General features: G+C 41.6%; 1 protein-coding gene across 2 annotated transcripts in view; it reads left to right on the top strand.

Annotated features, from left to right (window-relative positions):
- Positions 1-21,451: 21,451 nt before the first annotated feature.
- Positions 21,452-24,572, top strand: part of LOC110488686 (protocadherin gamma-C5) — a 192,106-nt gene continuing 188,985 nt past the window's right edge. For both annotated transcript variants that reach the window (XM_090198249.1, XM_036942794.2), the window contains exon 1: positions 21,452-24,172. In XM_090198249.1, the coding sequence (XP_090054375.1) occupies positions 21,764-24,172 (2,409 nt within the window). In that variant the 5' untranslated portion in view covers positions 21,452-21,763. The remainder of the gene's footprint in view (positions 24,173-24,572) is intronic.

The raw sequence follows: 24,572 nt of genomic DNA, 5'->3' as shown, positions 1-24,572 counted from the left end.
AACCACTAGGTTACCTGCTGCCCCCATAAACTATCTCATTCTAAAATAAGGAAGACACACATTGTCTATACCTGCCTGGGCGACAACACATTGAGTAAAACACTAATAGGACCCTATGAAATCCTTGTTCTATTTGTCCCAAATGCTGTTTTATTTTCCAGAATTCCGTGTTAACTTTTTGTTGCCTAACGTGTTCAATCCATTTAGTTGATTTAAAAATACAGGATACATCTAATACCTATTATTCACACTAATGTTGGGGTACTGTAATAAAAATATCCTGTGTGTCCTGTCCGAGGGGTACCGTGTATTCTGTTTAAATTTCTGGATTCCGTCTTTGCATTGCAGAAATCATGGGGCCCTACAAGCACTTATGTGAGTTACAATGAAAACACACAGACATTTGAATATACTGACGTACCTTTCCAATGTATTCTGGAAAATATGGTCTGTCCGGTACTCAGGAACGTCTGAATACCTATACATAAAGAAGAGTTGTATTAAAATCTATAACAATGTCAGGAAAATTAAAAATCGAATGACTTCAGCTTTAGATAGCAAGCTAACTACAAAAAAAAAAAAAAAACATAGCAATCCAAGCTGACTTGGAAGAGCTGCTTGTTATCTATCTTACTAGCCAGCCCAGTTATTTCATTCAGCTAGTTTGGCTGTTAGATATTGACTAGATTATTATATAGATTAGATAGATATTGACTGCACAAGGTCAATGTTTTCAGTGCTGCCTTTGAACGTGTTGCGAACACGAGCACAGCAAGAAGGTTTCTGCAAGGACAGGTGTTGCTAGATAACTAGGTGTAGTTAGCTAGCTAGCTACGTATTGTTCCTACCCGTCTCTGCCTGGGTAGCTTGCCTTGCAGGCAAACATTAAATTGCAGGAGCACCATGTGTTCAGTTCTACTGTAATGTTTGCAGAAGATGTTTTTTGTTTGAGAAGCTAGGTGGCTAATATGTTACATAGCTATTTCGGTTAATATAAAAGTTACACAAAAATGGCAAAATGTTAAAAACAGCCCCGAGGCGAGTAAATGTACTGCTAGCTTACTAGCTAGTAGCCTGCCCACCACTAGCTAACTAATACAGACATCACGGCCGTTAACTAGTTTGCTTATCAACGTGCAAATATGTAACGTACTCTGGCAATATAGCTGGCTAAAGGCTTTTCGTACTTGAATAATGTTATTTAACGTTTTCCACAAATATTTTTGACATTTCGTCGAAAATAATGTGTAGAGAGATTCAAACTACATTCCAAGTTACCAAAAAAGGATTACGCCCGTTGAAATGTTCCCTTGGATTTTTATTTGCAAATGCCAGTCTTTTCCAACACATTTACATGAAGTACTATATTCAAAAATGGAAGTAAAACCAGAAACATATTATTTTAAGTAAAACTGATTTTCTTTTGAAATATGTACGAAGTCTGTGGGTAAATTTTTACAGTGTATATTTGCTGTTGGACCTTGTTGCTAGGGAGAGTGAGAGAGGGGGGAGGGGTGAGAGACAGGGCTAGAGTGTTTCTCTTCAAGTTGAAGAGAGAGAGTGAGAGAAAAAGAGCAGACATTGGTCTGCATCAGTCTGTGGAGAATAGGCAGGCATTCTCACACACACACACACACACACACACACACACACACACACACACACACACCTGTCTCTGCTGTGGCACCCAGTCAGAAAGGCTCAGTCCCAAAGGAGATGAGAGAGACTGGCTGAGTGACCTGGCTCCTCCTATTGTCCTCTGTGACTGCCACAGTCACAGTGTGTCCTGAAGAACACCTGCTTTTATATCAAACGTTGAATCAATTATACTTGAATTAATTGTTGATTGACTAAATACAAAGAGGTCAAATAATTTGACCATAGAGATCAGTGCATATAGTGAACGCATTTTGGTCCACCAAAGAGACACCTAGGATTTGGTAAATGGTTTATAGAGCACAGTGGAAAAGTTTAAGTTAAATCACAAGAAAAGCATTTAAACAATACTGCTGTACTACTGTAACATCACAGTGATATACATCTTTATCAGGTCCTTAGAGGAGCCCTGTGTATATATTATAATTTCACACAGAACAAGGAGACCCATTTTGCCTATAATCAGTCCCAGCAGACATCAAGTTGGCCGCAATTCATAACTGAATAATGTCATGACGTTGCCCTCTTTGGGTACAGCAAGCCCATCCCCTTCTCCCTGCCTCCCCCTTGCCTCCTTCAACTAGGCTGCTGTGGTCAGAGAGAGGTCGTAAATTCCTGAGGAGAGGACAGTATAGAGAGAGAGTGAAGTTTCATAGAGAACAAAGGAATTTCTTCCACCTCACAGAACTTGAGGTCCGAACAACGTTTACCTACCGGAGAAGGTATAAAAGATCGGTGAAGAATCCAGCTACGAACTGGTCCGTTTGTCACAACTTGGGGAAGCTCATGGGAGACGGTGTGGCCACATTACCATAACGCTGTTTATATAATAGCCTCAGATATGAGGTTTACATCTAATTGTTGCATAAGATGAATGAGTGAGTATGATACTGTTTGACCATTGCTGAATCTTTTAACCATACCACGTGGTTAAACTCTTAGACTATCGATACCGACAGAATAAGAACAAGTCTTTGATATTAATTACTAGTCTGCAGCTAGGAATTCGGTATCATTGAACGCAAAGAACGACAACCGCCGAAACATCCATTCTACAACAACATGAATGAATGTCACTCTGAACTAACCATTATAACCATGACAGAGAGAGAGACAGACGGACAATTCTACAAAAGAAACAAACTTTTCAACAGCGATCAAGACGACACACTGAGTGTAAATATATATATATTGATTGCATTTGTTCCCGAATGAGTGAGCATTCATGTGTAAAGGATTAGCATTTCAATTGTTAACTCTCTAGTGAATTCTTAGTCGACCCCCACTTCCCCTTTTGTCTAACAAGCCGCCATGCCGGTTTAGCCCACTAGGGCACATTCTCGTATCATTTCTTGTAACCATATTTACTTTGTTGTTTTGTTTATATATTTCTGTGAATTACTTAGTTAGTAATAAATAAAGGATTTAAGACAATTGATGTATGGATGACTCATAGTGAAGACTGGGTTCGTGCAGATAACCAACCATTTACGACATTTAGAATGAGACTAACGTGAGGTAAAGTAAATAATTAATTAATCAGAAGACTATGGATCAGATATGAAAATATCTGAAAAGTTATTTTAGGAAATGATAACTTTTGTAACATGAATATTTTCCTTGGTGCCCCGACTTCCTAGTTAATTACAGTTACATGATTAATCAGTTTGATCGTGTAATACTAATTACAGAGAACCTTTGATAAAAACTAAGTCTTCAATTTAATGATAGTAAAGACAAGACAATAAATTGTTGGTGTTATAAGACCAATAAAGGCTTCAAATGTGTGGTACAATGAGAACAACAGAAAATGATGAACAAAGTATGGCATACAGTGTATTCGGAAAGTATTCAGACCCCTGGACTTTTTCAACATTTTGTCACGTCACAGCCTTATTCTAAAATGGATTAAATAAATGTTTTTGCTCATCAGTCTACACACAGTTCCCCATAAAGACAAAGCAACATTTTTTTTGTTGTTGAAATTTTAGCAAATTTATTAAAAATAAAAAACTGAAATATCTTATTTATGTAAGTAGTCAGACCCTTTGCAATGAAACTCATAATTGAGCTTTGGTGCCGTCCTGTTTCCATTGGAATCCTTGAGATGTTTCTACAACTTGACTGGAGTCCACCTGTGGTAAATTCAATTGATTGAACTTGATTTGGAAAGGCACACACCTGTCTATATAAGGTCCAAACAGTCAGTGCATTTCAGAGCAAAAACCATGCCATGAAGGCGAAGGCATTGTCTATAGAGCTCCGAGACAGGACTGTGTTGAGGTGCATATCCGGGGAAGGGTACCAAAACATTTCTGCAGCATTGAAGGTCCCCAAGAACACAGTGGCCTCCATCATTCTTAAATGGAAAAAGTTTGGAACCACCAAGACTCTTCCTAGAGCTGTCCACCCGGCCAAACTGAGCAATCCGGGGAGAAGGGCCTTGGTCAGGGAGGTGAACAAGATCCCGATGGTCACTCTGACAGAGCTCCAGAGTTCCTCTGTGGAGATGGGAGAACCTTCCAGAAGGACAACCATTTCTGCAGCACTCTACCAATCAGGCATTTATGGTTTAGTGGCCAAACAGAAGCCACTCCTCAGTAAAAGGCACATGACAGCCTGCTTAGAGTTGGCCAAAAGGCACCAAAAGGACTCTCAGACCATGAGAAACAAGATTCTCTGGTCTGATGACACCAAGATTGAACTCTTTGGCCTGAATCCAAGCGTCACGCCTGGAGGAAACCTGACACCAACCTTACGGTGAAGCATGGTGGTGGCAGGATTATGCTGTGGGGATGTTTTTCAGCAGCAGGGACTGGGAGACCAGTCAGGATCGAGGGAAAGATGAACGGAGTAAAGTACAGATAGATCCTTGATGAAAACCTGCTCCAGAGCTCTCAGCACCTAAGACTGGGGCGAAGGTTCACCTTCCAACAGGAAAACAACCCTAAGCACACAGCCACCACAACGCAGGAGTGGCTTCGAAACAAGTCTCTGAATGTCCTTGAGTGGCCCAGCCAGAGCCCGAAGTTGATCCTGATCAAACATCTCTGGAGAGACCTGAAAATAGCTGTGCAGCAACGCTCCCCATCCAACCTGACAGAGCTTGAGAGGATCTGCAGAGAAGAATGGGAAAAACTCCCTAAATACAGGTGTGTCAAGTTTGTAGCGTCATACACAAGAATACTCAAGGCTGTAATCGCTGCCAAAGGTGCTTCAACAAAGTACTGAGTAAAGGGTCTGAATAATTATGTAAATTTAATATTTCAGTTTATATTTTTTATACTAAAATCTTGTTTTTGCTTCTTCATTATGGGGTACTGTGTGTAGATTGATGAGGGGGGGGGGTCGGAAATGTAATACATTTTTGAATGAGGCTGTAACGTAACAAAATGTGAAAAAAGTCAAGGGGTCTGAATACTTTCCGAATGCACTGTAGCATAGGTTTTAAGATGAGATCCACTCAAAATAATGTTCCACTGTTGTTTGATACTTTCAATGGGCATGTGAACATTCCAACATGTCTCAACATTACTTTATCAGCCTGTGAACATTCCAACTTGTCTCAACATTACTTTATCAGCCTGTGAACATTCCAACTTGTCTCAACATTACTTTATCAGCCTGTGAACATTCCAACTTGTCTCAACATTCCTTTATCAGCCTGTGAACATTCCAACATGTCTCAACATTCCTTTATCAGCCTGTGAACATTCCAACTTGTCTCAACATTCCTTTATCAGCCTGTGAACATTCCAACATGTCTCAACATTCCTTTATCAGCCTGTGAACATTCCAACATGTCTCAACATTCATTTATCAGCCTGTGAACATTTCAACTTGTCTCAACATTCCTTTATCAGCCTGTGAACATTCCAACTTGTATCAACATTCCTTTATTAGCCTGTGAACATTCCAACTTCTCTCAGCATTCCTTTATCAGCCTGTGAACATTCCAACTTGTCTCAACATTCCTTTATCAGCCTATGAACATTCCAACATGTCTCAACATTACTTTGTCAGCCTGTGAACATTCCAACTTGTCTCAACATTCATTTATCAGCCTGTGAACATTCCAACTTGTCTCAACATTCCTTTATCAGCCTATGAACATTCCAACATGTCTCAATATTACTTTATCAGCCTGTGAACATTCCAACATGTCTCAACATTCCTTTATCAGCCTGTGAACATTCCAACATGTCTCAACATTCCTTTATCAACCTGTGAACATTCCAACATGTCTCAACATTCCTTTATCAGCCTGTGAACATTCCAACTTGTCTCAACATTCCTTTATCAGCCTGTGAACATTCCAACATGTCTCAACATTCCTTTATCAACCTGAACATTCCAACATGTCTCAACATTCCTTTATCAGCCTGTGAACATATACACTACCAGTCAAGAGTTTGGACACAGCTACATATTCAAGGGTTTTTCTTTATTTTTACTATTTTCTACATTGTAGAATAATAGTGAAGACGTCAAAACGATGAAATAACACCTATGGAATCAGGAGGACCAAATAAGCCGATACCGATTAATCGGACGATTAAAAAATATATATTTGTAATAATGACAATCACAACAATACTGAATTAACACTTATTTTAACTTAATACAATACATCAATAAAAATCAATTTGGAGAAGTAAAAGTGCAATATGTGCCATGTAAAAAAGAAAACGTTTAAGTTCCTTGCTCAGAACATGAGAACATATGAAAGTTGGTGGTTCCTTTTAACATGAGTCTTCAATATTCCAAGGTAAGAGGTTTTAGGTTGTAGTTAATATAGTATTTATAGGACTATTTCTCTCTATACCATTTGTATTTCATATACCTTTGACTATTGGATGTTCTTATAGGCACTATAGTATTGCCAGTGTAACCAGATCGAACCAGGAAGACATCTACAACAGCAACACTCGAAGCAGCATTACCTATCGCTCCACAAAAGCCGCGGCCCTTGCAGAGCAAGGGGAATAACTACTCCAAGTCTCAGAGTGAGTGACGTTTGAAACACTGTTAGCGCACACCCAGCTAACTAGCTAGCCATTTCACATCGGTTACACCAGCCATTAGACTGATAGGCTTGAAGTCATAAACAGCACTGTGCTTGCGAAGAGCTGCTGGCAAAATGCAGAAAGTGCTGTTTGAATGAATGCTTACGAGCCTGCTGCTGCCTACCATCGCTCAGTCAGACTGCTCTATCAAATCATAGACTTCATTATAACATAATAGCACACAGAAATACGAGCCTTTGGTAATTAACATGGTCGAATCCGGAAACTATCATTTTGAAAATAAAACGTTTATTATTTCAGTGAAATACGGAACCGTTCTGTATTTTATCTAACGGGTGGCATCCCTAAGTCTAAATATTCTTGTTACATTGCACAACCTTCAATGCTATGTCATAATTACATACAATTCTGGCAAATTAGTTCGCAATGAGCCAGGCTGCCCAAACTGTTGCATATACCCTGACTCTGCATGCAATGAACGCAAGAGAAATAACACAATTTCACCTGGTTAATATTGCCTGCTAAACTGGATTTATTTTAGCTAAATATGCAGGTTTAAAAATATATACGTCTGTGTATTGATTTTAAGAAAGGCATTGGTGTTTATGGTTAGGTACAGTCGTCCAACGATTGTGCTTTTTTCGCAAATGCGGTTTTGTTAAATCATCCCCCAGCGTTGCATCGATTATATGCAACGCAGGAAACGCTAGATAAACTAGTAATATCATCAACCATGTGTTATAACCGTGTGTTATAACTAGTTAGTTATAACTAGTGATTATGATTGATTTATTGTTTTTTAGAAGATAGGTTTAATGCTAGCTAGCAACGTACCTTGGCTTCTACTGCATTCGCGTAACAGGCAGGCTCCTCATGGAGTGCAATGAGAGGCAGGTGGTTAGAGCGTTGGACTAGCTAACTGTAAGGTTGCAAGATTGAATCCCCTGAGCTGACAAAGTGAAAATCTGTCCTTCTGTCCCTGAACAAGGCAGTTAACCCACCGTTCCTAGGCCGCCATTGAAAATAAGAACGTGTTCTTAACTGACTTGCCTAGTTAAATTAAGGTATAAAAAAAAATTAAATCGTCAAAATCGGCGCCAAATAATACCAATTTCCGATTGTTATGAAAACTTGAAATCGGCCCTAATTAATCGGCCATTTCGATTAACCGGACGACCTCTAGTAGTAACCAAAAAAGTGTTAAACAAATCAAAATATATTTTAGAATCTTCAAAGTAGCCTCCCTTTGCCTTGAAGACAGCGTTGCACATTCTTGACATTCTCTCAACCAACTTCACCTGGAATGCTTTTCCAACAGTCTTGAACGATTTCCCACATATGCTGAGCACTTGGCTGCTTTTCCTTCACTCTGCGGTCCAACTCTTCCCAAACCAACTAAATTGGGTTGAGATCAGTTGATTGTGGGTCCAGGTCATCTGATGCAACACTCAATCACTCTCCTTCTTGGTAAAATAGCCCTTACACAGTCTGGAAGTGATAGTCCCATCAAGCGCAAAACAGATGGGATTGCGTATCACTGCAGAATGCTATGGTAGCCATGCTGGCTAAGTGTGCCTTGAATTCCAAATAAATCACTGACAGTGTCACAAGCAAAGCACCCCCACACCATCACACCTCCTCCTCCATGCTTCATGGTAGGAACCACACATGCAGAGATAATTCGTTCACCTACTCTGCTTCTCACAAAGACACGGCAGCTGTAACCAAAAATCGCACATTTGGACTCATCAGAACAAAGGACAGATTTCCACTGGTCTAATGTCAATTGCTTGGCCCAAGCAAGTCTCTTCTTCTTATTGGTGTCTTTTTGTAGTAGTTTCTTTGCAGCAATTTGACCATGAAGACCAGATTCACGCAGTCTCCTCTGAACAGTTGATGTTGAGATGTGTCTGTTACTTGAACTCTGTGAGGTATTTATTTGGGCTGCAATCTGAGGTACCGTTAAAGCAATGAGGTACTTATTCTTTGCTTCTTTGAGATGTTCTTGCCATAATATGGACTTGGTATTTTACCAAATAGGGCTATCTTCTGTATACTTACCGTACCTGGTCACAACACAACTGATTTTCTCAAACGCATTAAGAATGAAAGAAATTCTACAAATGAACTTTTAACAAGGCACACCTGTTAATTGAAATGCATTCCAGGTGACTACCTCATGAAGCTGGTTGAGAGAATGCCAAGAGTGTGCAAAGCTGTCATCATGGCAAAGGGTGGCTACTTTGAAGAATCTCAAATATAAAATAGATTTAGATTTGTTCAACACTTTTTTGGTTACTACATAATTCCATATGTGTTATTTCATAGTTGTGATGTCTTCACTACTATTCTACAATGTAGAAAATAGTAAAAATAAAGAAAAACCTTTGAATGAGTTGGTGCGTCCAAACTTTTGACTGGTACTGTATATCTCATACAGCAAGACATATAATGGTGTGAAAAATATAGAAAGATACTTTTTTTGGAGAGACGTTACCATACATTATATATAGTACATTTGATCAGGGGCTTGTGGGGAACCATTTTAATACCATCAAACCTTTGCCACCCCAATGTGGACCAACTTTTGGTCCTGACCATGGACTAACTATCTAAAGTGCTAATTTAGAATTCTAAAAATATTCCAATTAGACTGTGATCCATTGACTTGGTTCCCTGATTTCCACAGTGTTAATTATGGGGTTTGGAGCACTTAAGTGTTCCTCCAGCACATTGATAGCTGAGTGATTAATGGCCGTTTATCTAGCAGGAAGCTTTGAAAGATCTGAGAGCTCTTGTCTCTTTTCACGTCTCTTTTCTCTGCTGCCTCTCATCGGAGTTTTTGAGCTGCATGCAATAATGTTTGTTGCTCATCTCTCACCCTCCTCTCTCATTTTATCTCTCTGCCTCTGTCTCTTTCACTCCCTCTTCCATTCTGCATCTTGGAGAAGGGAGGGAGCTGGCGGTGAAGAGAGTTCAAGGGTTCACATGTTAATGCCGCCTGCCAAAACAACCCTCTCTCTCACTCTCCCCTCTCTCTCGATCTCTCTCTCTGCAGAATAGGAGGTTTCTATGGTTACCACAAATAGGGGCCATGTCTCCATGGCAACAGTCTTATGATAATCTCATTGTACAGAGGTGGAGGGTGGAAACAGTGGGGGACCAGGAAGGCAGGATGGGCGGGGTTCCTTCCGTCTGACAATGGACTGTCAGAGTTCTCTCTCTCTCTCACACACACACACACACACACACACAAACACACACACACACACACACACACACACACACACACACACACACACACACACACACACACACACACACACACACACACACACACACACACAAACCTTTTCTCTCGCTTGGTGTCTACGTCAATGAGATGAGATGATTCCCCTGAACCCTCCTCCGATCACAGGTACACTGTCAAGACAAACTTCAGCTGCACTGACCCAGCACACCCTGTGTTCCAGAACAACACCAGACAAACATATAGAATCACTGACATCCTGGTCTGCAAGCGTGGGAATAGCATCTCAACTCTCCCCAGAGAATTCACAAAGGGGTCCTAGCCTTCTTAATTTCTGCATTTTGTGTTATTTCAACTCTCTCAGTAACACAAACAAACATACAAGCGAGGGGAAGGGGGGAAAGAGTAGCCAGCAGCGTTTGGTCTGTAGAGTAGTGAATCGCTCCAGTTAATGAATATGGATATGCATTGTGGCAGAACTAACAGACCTCGAGCACTACTAGCAATAGACTGCTATACTAACAGGGGTCTCTGGTCTCTCTTCTACACGACTGTGATCTACTTATATGCCATCCACAAAGATAAATAGGAGCCAATTTAGTCCCACACAACATTATGATGAAAACTAGGACTGGTTTTGAGAGAAGGAATGTTTAAAAAAAGGCCCTGAGTGACTCCAACCCTTCATCTCACTGCAAAAAAAAAAGAACTGACAACCCTGAAAACGGAGTGAGGGATTGTGGAGAGGGAGATGAAGGAGTGCAGCTTAACCTGAAGTCAGGACGAGGTAAGCACTGGATGACTGAAATGCAAAAAGCAGGCAAGGTTCTGCACAGTGCATACTTAAATGACTGAAACACTTCATTTCATCATGGCTACCTCGCTGTCACTCCCACTCCGTTCAATGTAAGAGTTCATTGTTGCTTATTATGGCTTTTAACAGAGTATTTGGGACGTGAATGTATACCGTACCGGGTTGGAGTGTTTGGGTTTGAGGGATTGAGATGTAATGTTTCAGGGGTTAACGGTTTTGGGGGTGTCTGTGGTGGGGTTTGTCATGTGGTGACAGCCAGCTCTCCTGCCGCAGTGACTCGTCAAGAACAACATCCTGCTGAGGGAAGCAAACAGGGTGGGTCGGAGACATAACCACAGCCAAGCAGACGTGGAGATGGATGTCTGTAATAAATCCACTCCGCAGCAACAACGCTTGCCAGGGTTGAAATACAGAGTGCCTAAGAGAGTGCGAGAGAGAGATAATGAAAGAGGGGCAGACAGGCATGGAAATGAAGTGACTGACGGTAAACTCACGCCGGGTCTGCGGAGAGGGAGCGGGCAAGGACAGCGTCAGTGTGTGCGGTGGGTGTGTGAAGGACGTGAAGCTCAGACAAGAGCATTACCATAAAGCCAATCCAAATGGAGTGAGTGTGTGTTTGCGCAGCACTGATGAAAGACGCAATGTGCACTTTTGATTTTAATAAAGCTCCATAAATATTCCTATGGAGTGTTGCGTCTGTCATTTGCAGTTTTGTCGTTCATCATATTGAACACTTACAGTATTTCCCTACTCTGTAGCAGAGCAAGGTAGTGTTGCTGACTCACGGAGCTGGCAGTCACACCTGCCTCACAGGACGTGCCAGACAAACACCATGTCCCCATGCTGCCCACACTACACAAAGCAGGCTACAGCAGCACAGCGCCGTCCATCTCTGATGACCAACCAACCGTCACGGTCACATTCACAGCCACACCGCAGAGGTGCTTTGTGTAGCCTGGCGTGTTTGTGTCGTCTCTTCCGCTCCAGGCTATGTGCCAGACTGTAGCTGGAGGGTCATAAGAGCGAGGGCACAGTGAACAGGGCACAATAGAGGTCTTAAAAGGGCTGATTAGACCCAAACAAAATGGCTGCTGACGCTATACTGGCTGCAGTTGCCAGAGAGACTGGTCTAATGAGGAGCCCAGAGACTGCAGGCCTGAAGTTGATCAGATTTGACCATGAGTCCCTGTTCTCTATTCTCTCTCTCTCTCATATGTATAGCATACTCTATAGAAGACATAACATGCTTTCCTACTGGGCACACACTGGTTGAATCAATGTTGTTTCCTGTCGAACCCAGGTGAAATTGACCTTGAATTGACGTCTGTGCCCAGTGGGTTCTCAGTGTTTCTTCATAGACCTAGATGATTTGGCTATAGATGCAAATCTGCCTACAACTGAAAAGCCCTTCCTTGCCTTGCACTGAGGAAAATGCGCAGACTATGCGCCCCATGATGCAATGGGTGGACGACGCAACACACGCTTCTATCTCCCGGAAGCAACACTTTACAGTCACACACAAACAAACAGCTTACAGGGTGATAACACGCGTCTGCAATTCTGTATGCAATTTAGATACGCTTTATACCACCAGCATAACACGTTGCAAAGCTGTTGTAGTGCACAATTAGTTGGAAGACCGTTTATCGCTCTCATCTGTTTCGTCCACATCGAGTCTTGCTGGCTCGCGCTGTGAGTGAGAGGCGCTATCTGCTGGAGAAACACAGCACATACGGGCCTGGCAGGGATTGTTCATTACGTCTTGCAACGGTGACCAAACGGAAGCAAACGATACCGGGATGGAACTACCTGAATTTGTTTTTCGCGTTTGCGTGCAAAACGTATTCTGTTTGGAGTAAACTGTGTCTGGTCCAAAACGTAATGAATAAGGCCAAACAGGGAGGGGGGGGGGGGGGGGGGGGGGGGACAGTGCGGTTATAGTTGCCTTCGTCTACAACCAATAACAGGTCATGTATGCATTTACATCACAGTATCATCATCCTTGCCCAAAAATGCACGTTCACACGAGAATAGTCTGATTGAGCCAAATGCAAGTTTAGCAGCGCATGCCCTGACCAGTCCCTCTGGAGAACGGGTCTATCACACTAAACTGATTCACAACTTTAATTAACCAAAATATGACCCCAGCATTATTTCCCGATGTATGCCTACATATCAGATAAACGTGTATGTTACCGTCACGTTCCATTATTTGCAAGCAAGCAGCAATATATAGAATGACACTGTGCTAGCAATCATATTTAACGAGCTTATTTTATCACTGCAGGTTGTTTCCTATTTCCCACTGTCACTGGATCAGATGCAAGGAGGATGTCGTCATAGATGCCACAGAGAAGAGGTGGGGTGGGCCTATTGGAACATTGAATAAGAGTGACACGATGCTGAAGCTTCGCGTGTTTGGAACGTTGCCTTACAGAAACCAAAATGTTTAGGCTAAATGTGTTCCCGACGAATATTGTCTAGTCCTCGAAAACCCGAGAAGCGTAGGCGAGTTGTTGTTCAGTGCCACTGCATTCAGTGGATCACGTGCATTCAAATACTAAGGCTAATCATTGGGTCAACTACAGTCGGTGCCTTCATTTATTCGATGTGTGCAGTTCTAAAATGACTCTCTGCATGCCGCTGTGTAGCATCAGCCACGAGCTACTTCAATGAATTGCGCAGGCGCGTCTCTTTCCCTCCCTCCCAATCCCCTCATGACAGCCGACAGTAAATACTATAATGCGAGCGCAGCAATTGTGAACTGCATGTGTGTTAGCCTACACATCGTGTACAACGGGTCCGTGTCCGGATATTTCCCGTCAGTTAATTTGGTTGACATGCAATATCTTTATAGGTTGGGATTTAGCTCGTTTTAATCCACCATCTCTCTGTCACTACATTGGGCCTGGAATGGCAGCATTCTGTGGTATTCAGTGTCCAGGTTGGAAAACGAGGTTATTTGCTGACATGGGGACGAGAAGAGGAAGCGTGAGAGTATTTCTAGCGCTTCCCCTTGTGACCGCTGTCCATGGTGCTGAAACATGTTGCTCTGTGTAAAAAATGGCTTTGTTAATACAGATAAAGGCTTATTAGACACGAAAAATATTTATCTGGCTTAAAGAGAAGGAATATAATATATATTGTTTACAGGAAACTCATTCAACAATTTTAGATGAAGTAGTGTGGAAAAAAGGACTGTGGGGTGGGGGATATACTTATCCCATGGGCAAAAAAACTCAAAAGGGGTGATGATATTAATTAACAGTATTTAAAAAAAAAAAATGTTATTATTATTTAATCTTTATTTAACCAGGTAGGCTAGTTGAGAATAAGTTCTCATTTATAACTGCGACCTGGCCAAGATAAAGCAAAGCAAACAACAACACAGAGTTACACATGGAATAAACAAGCGTACAGTCAATAACACAATATAAAAAAAGGAAGTCTATATACAGTGTGTGCAAATGGCAGGAGGTAAGGCAATAAATAGGCCATAGTAGCGAAGTAATTACACTTTAGCAAATTAACACTGGAGTGATAGATGAGCAGATGAGGATGTGCATGTAGAAATACTGGTGTGCAAAAGAGCAGAAAAGTAAATAAAAACAATATGGGGATGATGTAGGTAGATTGGATGGGCTATTTACAGATGGGCTATGTACAGCTGCAGTGATTGTTTAGCTGCTCTGATAGCTGATGTTTAAAGTTAGCGAGGGAAATATAAGTCTCCAGCTTCAGCGATTTTTGCAATTCGTTCCAGTCATTGGCAGCAGAGAACTGGAAGGAAAGGCGGCCAAAGGAAGTGTTGGCTTTGGGGAAGACCAGTGAGATATACCTGCTGGAGCGCGCGCTACAGGTGGGTGTTGTTATCGTGACCAGTGAGCTGATATAAGGCGGAGCTTTACCTAGCATAGACTTATAGATGACCTGGGGCCAGTGGGTCTGGCAATGAATATGTAGCGAGGGCCAGCCGACTGGAGCATACAGGTCGCAGTGGTGGGTGGTATATGGGGCTTTGGTGACAAAACCGATGGCACTGTGATAGACTGCATCCAGTTTGCTGAGTAGAGTATTGGAAGCTATTTTGTAAATGACATCGCCGAAGTCGAGGATCGGTAGAATATTACCAGGGTATGTTTGGCGGCGTGGGTGATCCAAATGTGCAAATTATCCAAACATATCCGCAAGGTAGATGGATGATTTTAAATATGTTGTTGGACCATTAACAGATATGGCTCATTAACCTTTACGGACCAAATAATGATGATCCACGATTCTTTGAAAATATATATAATAAATTATCAGCCCTACAAGCAATACAAGACTCTATTATTATGGTGGGATATTATAATACTGTTTAAAATACCTCAATGGACCTAAAAAGAAATCACACTACAAACTATCACCCTCCATGCTCTTAAGGAAAACACAAATGTCATGGATATATTGGAACTAGTGGATATATGGAGGCTTAAATATCCTTACCTAGTGGGATACACATGGCGGAGGCTCAATCAAGCTAGTTTTGACTACTTTATTATGTCATTCTCGTTGGCACCAAAAGTTTCAAAAGTGTTGATATGGGATGGTCGGACAATCAGATAATTAGCATATACATTGCTCGTACTGAATTTCCATGTGGGTGAGGATATAGGAAATGTAATCGATGACTAGGACAGAGAAATGTATAACTTAGTTTTCCCGACATAATATAGGTACAGCAGATTCCCTTATTGCATGGGGGGACACTTTTAATTGTGCCTTTAGAGGCCATGCAATTCAGTACTCAGCTCTAAAATAAAAGCAATTTATGTCAAAAGAGTCCTAATTAACAAAGGAAATAGAAGGTCTAACAGAACAGATAAATACCAATACAACTGTACCAATAGAGGCTCAGAATAAGTTAGAGGAAAAACGAAAAGAAATGGTGTAACTTGATCAAGTGTAATATATTATATAAAAATAAAGCAAACTGGGTGGAATTTGGGGGAAAAGCACCACATTATGTATGTATCTTCAACACAGAAATGCTACCAAAAAGAGTTTACTGAAACGTGTTACAAATGACGGAGTCACCCATGATTCACCAAACAATATTTTGAAAAAGGAAGCAAAGTACTTTAAGCATGTTTTCGTTTCAGTCTCCTAAATCTCCTCTAACCGAAGCTAATTGTATGGATTTGCTTTATTCTATTAATGAGATAAAATGAACATCTGTACAGAAAGACTCAAGTGAAGGCCAAATTACAGAAGAGGAACTTCTTGACGCAATTAAAGCTTTTAAGTCCGGGAAAACTCCATGGCTGGGTGGAGTTTTTTTTAAATATATAGTCAGAGGACCGTTATTAGCATGTTTTAAACACTCCTATGAAAATGGTAGATTATCGGACACTCAACAAGGTCTGATTGCATTATTCCTGAAACAGGATATAAGTGGTAAATATAAACATCCAGTCCGTTTAAATATCCAGGGCTTAAAAACGAAGGTGATTGATATCTTCTTTTAAATCCACAATTTGGATCCCAGCACAGCTTCATTGAGGATCTATATACTTTTTCTAACCTCTCTGGATTACAACCAATTTATGATTATTATACTATATTACGTATTTGATCACAAACAAATACAACTTTTACATTACCGTGTAGTTTACCAATACAATGGTGATGTGGACATTATAATTTAATACAAAAAATATATATATATTTAACTAGGCAAGTCAGTTAAGAACAAATTCTTGTTAACAATGACAGGGGAAGAAGGACAGATTTTGACCTTGTCTGCTCGGGGATTCGATCTAGCAACCTTCCGGTTACTGGCCCAACGCGCTAACGAAAATAAATGATCTCACTCCAATAAATGTTAATAAAAAGTCAACAAAAATGTAAAAGAAATTACCTTTCTGGGGCCTTAAAAATATCGCCATTTTAAAACAAGCCATAGAAAGTTGGTTGCAATTTCAATTTAATCAACCAGAAAAAAATTAAACAAATAATACAACCAATATGAATAAACTCCATGACTCGCATATACTAATAGATTTTAAAAAACATAATAAAAATAATACATAAATTATAAATTAGATCATAAGTAGGACTGATGGAGTTATGTCACACACGCAGCTAACAAAAATATATGGAAATGTCTGCTTTACCCAAAATTATAACCAACAAATTGCAGCATTACCGCAAAAATGGAAGAGGAAAGTGGAAGGGGGGAAAAGTAGGGAACTTATCTGTCGGGCCCTGCATTAAAGACCATAATTGCTAGAAGAAAATTGTGATAAATAAAAACATATATCAGTTTAATTGAAGGTCCAAAAAATTCCATATAGATTGCAAAATAGTTGGGAAGAGATTTTCGACGTACAGATTCCATGACACCTGGTTAATGAACTGATACGCAAAACGACCGCCGGATTCAAAACTTTGAATTTTTATATTTAAATTATTATACAAAATTCTTGCAAACAATGGAATGTTATACATATGGGGTATACAACCTTCCCAGCTCTGCAGATTTTTGCTGTGAAGAGACAGAATCATTAGATCATTTGATTTGGTACTGACCATATGTAGCTTGTTTTTGGTCACAGGTCCAGGAATGGTTGAAGAATTGTAACATTTACCTGGAGCTAACGCTGTAGATAGCACTACTGCGTGGTCTGAAAAGTCATAGTCAATCGATCAAAAATATAATCATACTTTTAGCAAAACGGTTTATTTTTCATTTACAATCTGTAGAAATTCTGAGAATAGGAAGGTTCAGAACAGTTGAAAAATATATGGCAAATAGAAATCCAACATGGATGGTGTTACGAGATAGATGGGAGGGGTTAAATGTAGCTGAAGTAACAAAGGAACATTGAAAACAAATGTGTATATACACTACCGTTCAAAAGTTTGGCGTCACTTAGAAATGTAAATAAAGAAAAACACATTTTGTCGTCCATTAAAATAACATAACATTGATCAGAAATACAGTGTCGACATTGTTAATGTTGTAAATGACTATTGTAGCTGGAAACGGCTGGTTTTTAAAGGAATATCTACATAGGCAGTGATGCAGACAATTACGTTAATGGAAGCTACAATCTATCTGCAATTTCAAAGCTGACCTACCCCGTAAAGAAATACATAAATTCGATAAATAAACAATGATTTGAGGAGACATATACAGATAAATACATATAATTTATCCTGCATGTGTTTCAATAACTTGTGCGTAAATGTTTCCTGCGTGCTTAGCAGTGTCATGTAAGTCTAATATGTAATTTCTTAAGGTTTCTCTAAGTGTCACTGTTCACCAGCTAAGGTTGAATATGTACCACAGCTTTCCTCCCACTGCTGTCATATTCAGAGCTCAGGGTTTGCCACTGATGCAGAAAACCGTGGAAACAATCAGATTGCTCATTCTTGCTATACATTTTGGCGTGACTTTAATCAAAACATATCTCAGCCTGTGGAATATTATCATACTTCAAGTGATCTAAATGTACGGCTATTTCTCCACCGTTTTCTAAGGATAGGATGCAAAGGATTCTTGGTGACCAGCCTGGTCGGCTGCGTTGCCTTCTTTCTTATGACGTTGCAGTCCGCCTATGGAGACGTGAGTTATTCTTTTCCGGGGAAGATGAAAGGCGGATCTGTTATTGGAAATATAGCCAAGAATCTCGGGCTAGAGGCGAGAAGACTGTCCACTTTTAAGGCCTGTATTGATACCGAAGGGAGCGGTAAACATTATTGTGACAATCGAGAGAGAGGGGCTTTGTGGCAAGAATACTTTTTGCGCTTTGAAACAGGAACTTGTGTTAGAGAATCCTTTGGAGCTGCAACGATTAGTCTTCATGCTCAATGTATTAATGATAACTCTCCACATTTTAATGAGGAGTTGATTCAATTTGAAATAGCAGGATCGGCAGATGTTTCAATTGAAAATAACATTGCATTTGCTATGGATCATAAAACTGGAGAAATAAGAGTTTGGGTCAGTTGATTATGAAGAGGTGTCGTCATCTGAAATGCAGATCGGTGCCAAGGATTGGTTAGGGTCAGCATCATAGGCAACGTTGATAATACAAGTAACTGATATAAATGGCAATGCCCTTGTGATATATCTAAAATCTCTGACTAACCACATTCCTGACAACGCGTCACCTGGCACAGAGGTGGGCATCATTAACGTGCAGGATAGTTACTCTGAGAATAACCGTGCTCCATTCAGCAAAGCGTTTCTTGCTTCTACGTCTGTATTGTTTGCTGTTTGGGGTTTTAGGCTGGGTTTCTGTACAGCACTTTGTGACATCAGCTGATGTGAAAGGGGCCATCAATCAAAAACGACTATTCTCTGGTGACCACGGCTCTCCACCCTCTGTCCTCCTCTAAAACTAAAACGTATCTGATCATCGGGCTAGTGTCCGTCTCCACCTTTTTCCTTACCTTCATTAATGTCATCCTGGCCGCAGGGGAAAGCCCTGACTTTTGTTTGATGGAGTGGTCACCATCCCCAGCGCGTATCTCCCTCCAAACAACACAGAGGTGGATGGCACCGGAACTCTCCGCAGCGCCTACCATTTTGAACACGTACCTGACGACGGAGCCACGCACAAGTGACTTCTATGTACGATCTTCCACTGACAACACGCTGCCCGCAGATCAGACTCTGAGAAAAACTCCAGCAGACTTTTCTGAAGAACTTGATGACATTGATGGGTCCCCGAAGGTAGGCCTTTATTGTAAATAAAAAATAAACTACATTTGTTTTCACAATGTATTGGAATAGAGCTACATTGTTATACAATTACAGGTAAGATGCTTTACAGCATTTTCCTGGATGAAATCACCGTTCCCCATGACTATGTCAATGCAGATTGTCTATTTAGCTGACTAGTTTGTTCCCCAGGTTCGATGTAATCTCGTTATGTGGTTTGATTTGTGACGGCCTTTGTACTGTTTGGGATTGTTTTATTGGATTTGTCACCTTCACGCAGCGCAGTTTTGATTTCACAGGAAATGTGTTCATATAAGAGTTTTTGGCACTGTTGGAGTCTAAGCTTATTTGAAATGAGGTTAGAAAAGAGAGAAATCAAAAGTATGTGGACACCTGCTTGTCAAACATCATTCCAAAATCTTGGGCATTAATATGGAGTTGGTCCCCCCTTTGCTGCTAAAACAGAAATATATTTTCTGGGAAGGCTTTCCACTAGATGTTGGAACATTGCTGCAGGAACTTGCTTCCATTCAGCCACAAGAGCATTAGTGAGGTTGGGCACTGGTGTTTGGTGATTAGGCCTGGCTCGCAGTCTGTGTTCCAATTCATTCAAGGGGTGTTCGTTGGGGTTGAGGTAAGGGCTCTGTATAGGCCAGTCAAGTTCTTCCACACCTATCTCGACAAACCATTTCTGTATGGACATCACTTTGTGCATGGGGGCACTGTCATGCCGAAACGGGAAAGGGCCTTCCCCAAACTATTGCCACAAAGTTGGAAGCACATAATCGTCTAGAATGTCATTGTATGATGTAGCATTAAGATTTCCCTTCACTGGAACTAAGAGGCCTATCCCGAACCATGAAAAACATTCCTCTTACACCAAACTTTACAGTAGGCATTGGGGCAGGTAGCGTTCAAATGGCATACGCCAAACCCAGATTTATCCGTCGGACTGCCAGATGGTGAAGCATGATTCATCACTCCAGAGAATGCGTTTCCACTGATCCAGAGTCCAATGGCGGCAAGTATTTACACCACTCCAGCCGATTCTTGGCATTCCGCATGGTGATCTTAGGCTTGTGTGCGGCTCCTCGGCCAAGGAAAACCATTTAATGAAGCTCCAGACGAACAGTTCTTGTGCTGTTGTTGCTTCCAGAGGCAGTTTGGAACTTGGTAGAGAGTGTTGCAACCGAGGACAGACGATTTTTTATGTGCTACATGCTTCAGCACTCTGCTGTCCCTTTCTGTGAGCTTGTGTGGCCTACCAATTTGCGGCTGAGCTGTTGTTACTCCTAGAAGTTTCTACTTCACAATAACAGCTCTTACTGTTGACAGGGGTAGCTCTAGCAGGTCAGAAATGTAACGAACTGACGTGTTGGAAAGGTAGTGTTCTGTGACTGTGCCACACTGAAAGTCACTGAGCTCTTCAGTAAGGTAATTCTACTGCAAATGTTTGTCTATGGAGATTGCATGGCTGTTGGCTCGACTTTTTACACCTGTCAGCAACGGGTGTGCATAAAATAGCCGAATCCACGTATCCAACGTATGCACCACACCGAACGCACTGCAACTGCCTCTGCAACGCAATGCTACAAGGCAAACGCAGCGTTTAATTGGAAATGAATGTAATTCTGGTGTACCAAAATGCAGACCCTTTCGGTGTGTTCGAAGCGTGAGAGTGTCTGGCGTGCAGCGGCCTCGCTATGTCCCTGTCCATGATGTTGAAATCTCATACAATCCATTTTTTAAGCCAGTGGGGTTTAGTCAATGATTGTGGACTCTTAGGACTTTTTTCACATTCTCTGCTTTTGTGTATGAGATTGTACTCGCTGAAGGACCAGCACTATAAAGTGCATAAATCTAATATTTGCATTGTAGCTCATATTAAATACCCGATCGCAGATGCGTTCCATTTTGTAATGCATTAATTCTGCCTGATCCTAACTCATATCAACATAGTCCGGTTGATTGACAATTATGGATGTTTTTGTGTTTTTATATGTTGTTCTTTTCTTTGGTCGTTTCCAATAGTTTCCCGATCAATTCAGCCAAGGCTATAGGCATTTTTTGAACGATAATATGTGTAATATCTGAAGGGTACTCACTGTGTCGCTATTCACCAGCTATGTTTTATAGATCCTGTTCTCCACCCACTTGTGTTGTTACAAGGCTCGGGTGCCATTCAGCTGCGGAAGAGGTTGGAAACGGTCAGATTGCGTGCACATTTTGAGAATGTCATTTTGATCAAACTGCATGTTTTTTTTGTGGAATACTATTTGTTAAAAGTGTACTATCTTAATTACATGGTGTGTTCACGTTTTAATCCCGTGATGGGACACAAAGGATTTTCGGTGGCACTGGTCGGCTGCGTTGCTTTCTTTCTTATGACGTTGCAGTCCGCCTATGGAGACGTGAGCTATTCTTTTCCGGAGGAGATGAAACGCGGGTCTGTGATTGGAAATCTAGCCAAAGATCTCGGGCTGGAGGCGACCAGACTGTCCGCTCGCAAGGCCCGTATTGATACCGAAGGGAACCGTAAACGTTATTGTGACATTAATCTGAGCACCGGAGATCTTATTGTTGCGGAAAGGATTGACAGAGAGGGGCTTTGTGGCAAGAAGGCTTCGTGCGTTTTAAATCAGGAACTTGTGTTAGAGAATCCTTTGGAGCTGCAACGTATTAGTCTTCATGTTCAAGATATAAATGATAATTCCCCACAATTCAACGAGCATATGATAGATATGGAAATAAGCGAATCGGCATCTAAAGGCGCTCGTTTCTTATTAGGGGAGGCCCATGACGCAGACATAGGACACAACTCAGTCCAAACATACACGCTAGAAAGGAATGACAATTTCGTGTTGATTGTTGACAGTAACAGTGTTGAGCTTGTTCTAGAGAAAGAGCTCGATCGAGAACAAAAGAAGGATCTCAAATTATTACTCACGACGATGGATGGCGGCACTCCGCAGAGATCAGGTACTGTGGTCATACACGTCACTGTACTGGATGCTAACGATAACGCCCCAGTGTTTAGCCAGGCCGTCTATAAAGCCCGTCTCCAGGAAAACGCTCCTTTAGGTACTGTAGTGGTAACAGTGAGTGCTACAGATGCAGATGAGGGCGTGAATGGAGAGATGGCTTATGATTTCGATCACATTTCAGATGAGGATAAGACAGTATTTTCTATGGACCGTAAGACAGGAATAATTAAAGTTATCGGCGCTGTTGACTTTGAAGACGTTCCGTCGTTTGAACTGCGCATTAAAGCGAAGGATGGTTTAGGCTTAGCCTCATATGCGAAAGTGATAATAGAAATTACTGACATAAATGACAACGCCCCAGTGATATATCTCAAATCTCTGACTAACCCCATACCTGAGAACGCGTCACCTGGCACAGAGGTGGGCATCATTAACGTGCAGGATAGAGACTCTGAAAATAACCGACAGGTCCGTTGCTCCTTTCAGCAAAACGTTCCTTTTAAGCTGGTACCATCCATCAAAAACTACTATTCTCTGGTGACCACGGGCGAACTGGACCGTGAACTAGTGCCTGATTACAACATTACAATCACCGCCACCGATGAGGGCTCTCCGCCGCTGTCCTCCTCTAAAACTGTTCAGTTATCTGTGGCTGACGTGAACGACAACCCACCTGTGTTTGAGGAACAGTCCTATAGTGCCCACGTGACTGAAAATAACCAACCTGGTTCCTCCATGTGTTCCGTTACTGCACGAGACCCAGACTGGAGACAGAATGGCACAGTTATTTATTCCCTTTTACCCGGCGAGATGAACGGTGTCCCGGTGTCCTCATTGTTATCCGTTAACGGAGACACTGGGATGATCCACGCTGGGAGGTCGTTTGATTATGAACAGTTCAGGAGCTTTAAAGTCCACGTGATGGCCAGAGACAACGGTTCTCCTCCGCTCAGCAGCAACGTCACCGTCAGTGTGTTCATAACAGATGTGAATGACAACTCTCCTCAGATACTATACCCCGCCCCTGAGGGGAACTCTTTCATGACCGAGCTGGTCCTCAAAGCTGCACACGTGGGCTCTCTGATTTCCAAGGTGATAGCGGTGGACGCGGACTCCGGCCAGAACGCCTGGCTGTCCTATCATATAGTAAAATCCACGGATCCAGGACTTTTCACGATTGGTCTCCACAGCGGAGAGATCAGGACACAGCGGGACATTTCTGAATCTGACAGCATGAAACAGAACCTTATTGTGGCAGTGAAAGATAACGGACAGCCCTCTCTCTCTGCGACCTGTGCCATGTATTTAGTGATTTCTGATAACTTGGCTGAAGTGCCAGAACTGAAAGATATATCTTATGATGATAGCAATTCCAAACTCACCTCTTATCTGATCATCGCGCTGGTGTCCGTCTCCATCTTTTTCCTTACCTTCATTATTGTCATCCTGGTCGTGAGTTTTTGCCGCAGGAAAAAGCCCAGACTGATGTTTGACGGAGCGGTCACCATCCCAAGTGCGTATCTCCCTCCAAACTACGCAGATGTGGATGGCGCGGGAACTCTCCGCAGCACCTACAATTATGACGCCTACCTGACGACGGGTTCACGCACAAGTGACTTCAAGTTTGTCACATCTTACATTGACAACACCCTGCCTGCGGATCAGACTCTGAGAAAAACTCCAACAGACTTTGCTGGAGAACTTGACGATTCTGATGGGTCCTCGCAGGTAGGCTTGAACTGTAAATAAATATCAACTATAGATTTGATTGTATTTATCATAGAATAGATGCCCATCTTTTTGTACAATTACAGTTAACCAGCTTTGTACAATAACGCTTTTTTTATGGAGAAAATCATGTAGCCTATTGAACCGGAGTGTGTGAATACCACAGCTTGTCTATAAGGCAACCTGTTCATGCTTTACGTTTGATACACTTTGCATTGTATTTATGATGATTGAAATCCCCTCACAGTTGAAAGGGAAAATATTGAGGCTACTGGTTTGAGTTGTGTGGGTTTGAGTATGCGGTTTGATTTGTGATTGGTTATGTTTGTGATTGTTCTTTGACATACACGCTGCACATGTGTTGAGGTTAAATGTGTTACTATTAGGAGTTTGGCCTGTT

The sequence above is a fragment of the Oncorhynchus mykiss genome, chromosome 14 (assembly GCF_057628025.1).
Source record: "Oncorhynchus mykiss isolate SJ-2025 chromosome 14, ASM5762802v1, whole genome shotgun sequence".
In the NCBI taxonomy this organism is placed as follows: Eukaryota; Metazoa; Chordata; class Actinopteri; order Salmoniformes; family Salmonidae; genus Oncorhynchus; species Oncorhynchus mykiss.
The sequence above is the reverse complement of the archived record's forward strand: the minus strand, read 5'-3'. Positions and strand labels throughout refer to the sequence as shown.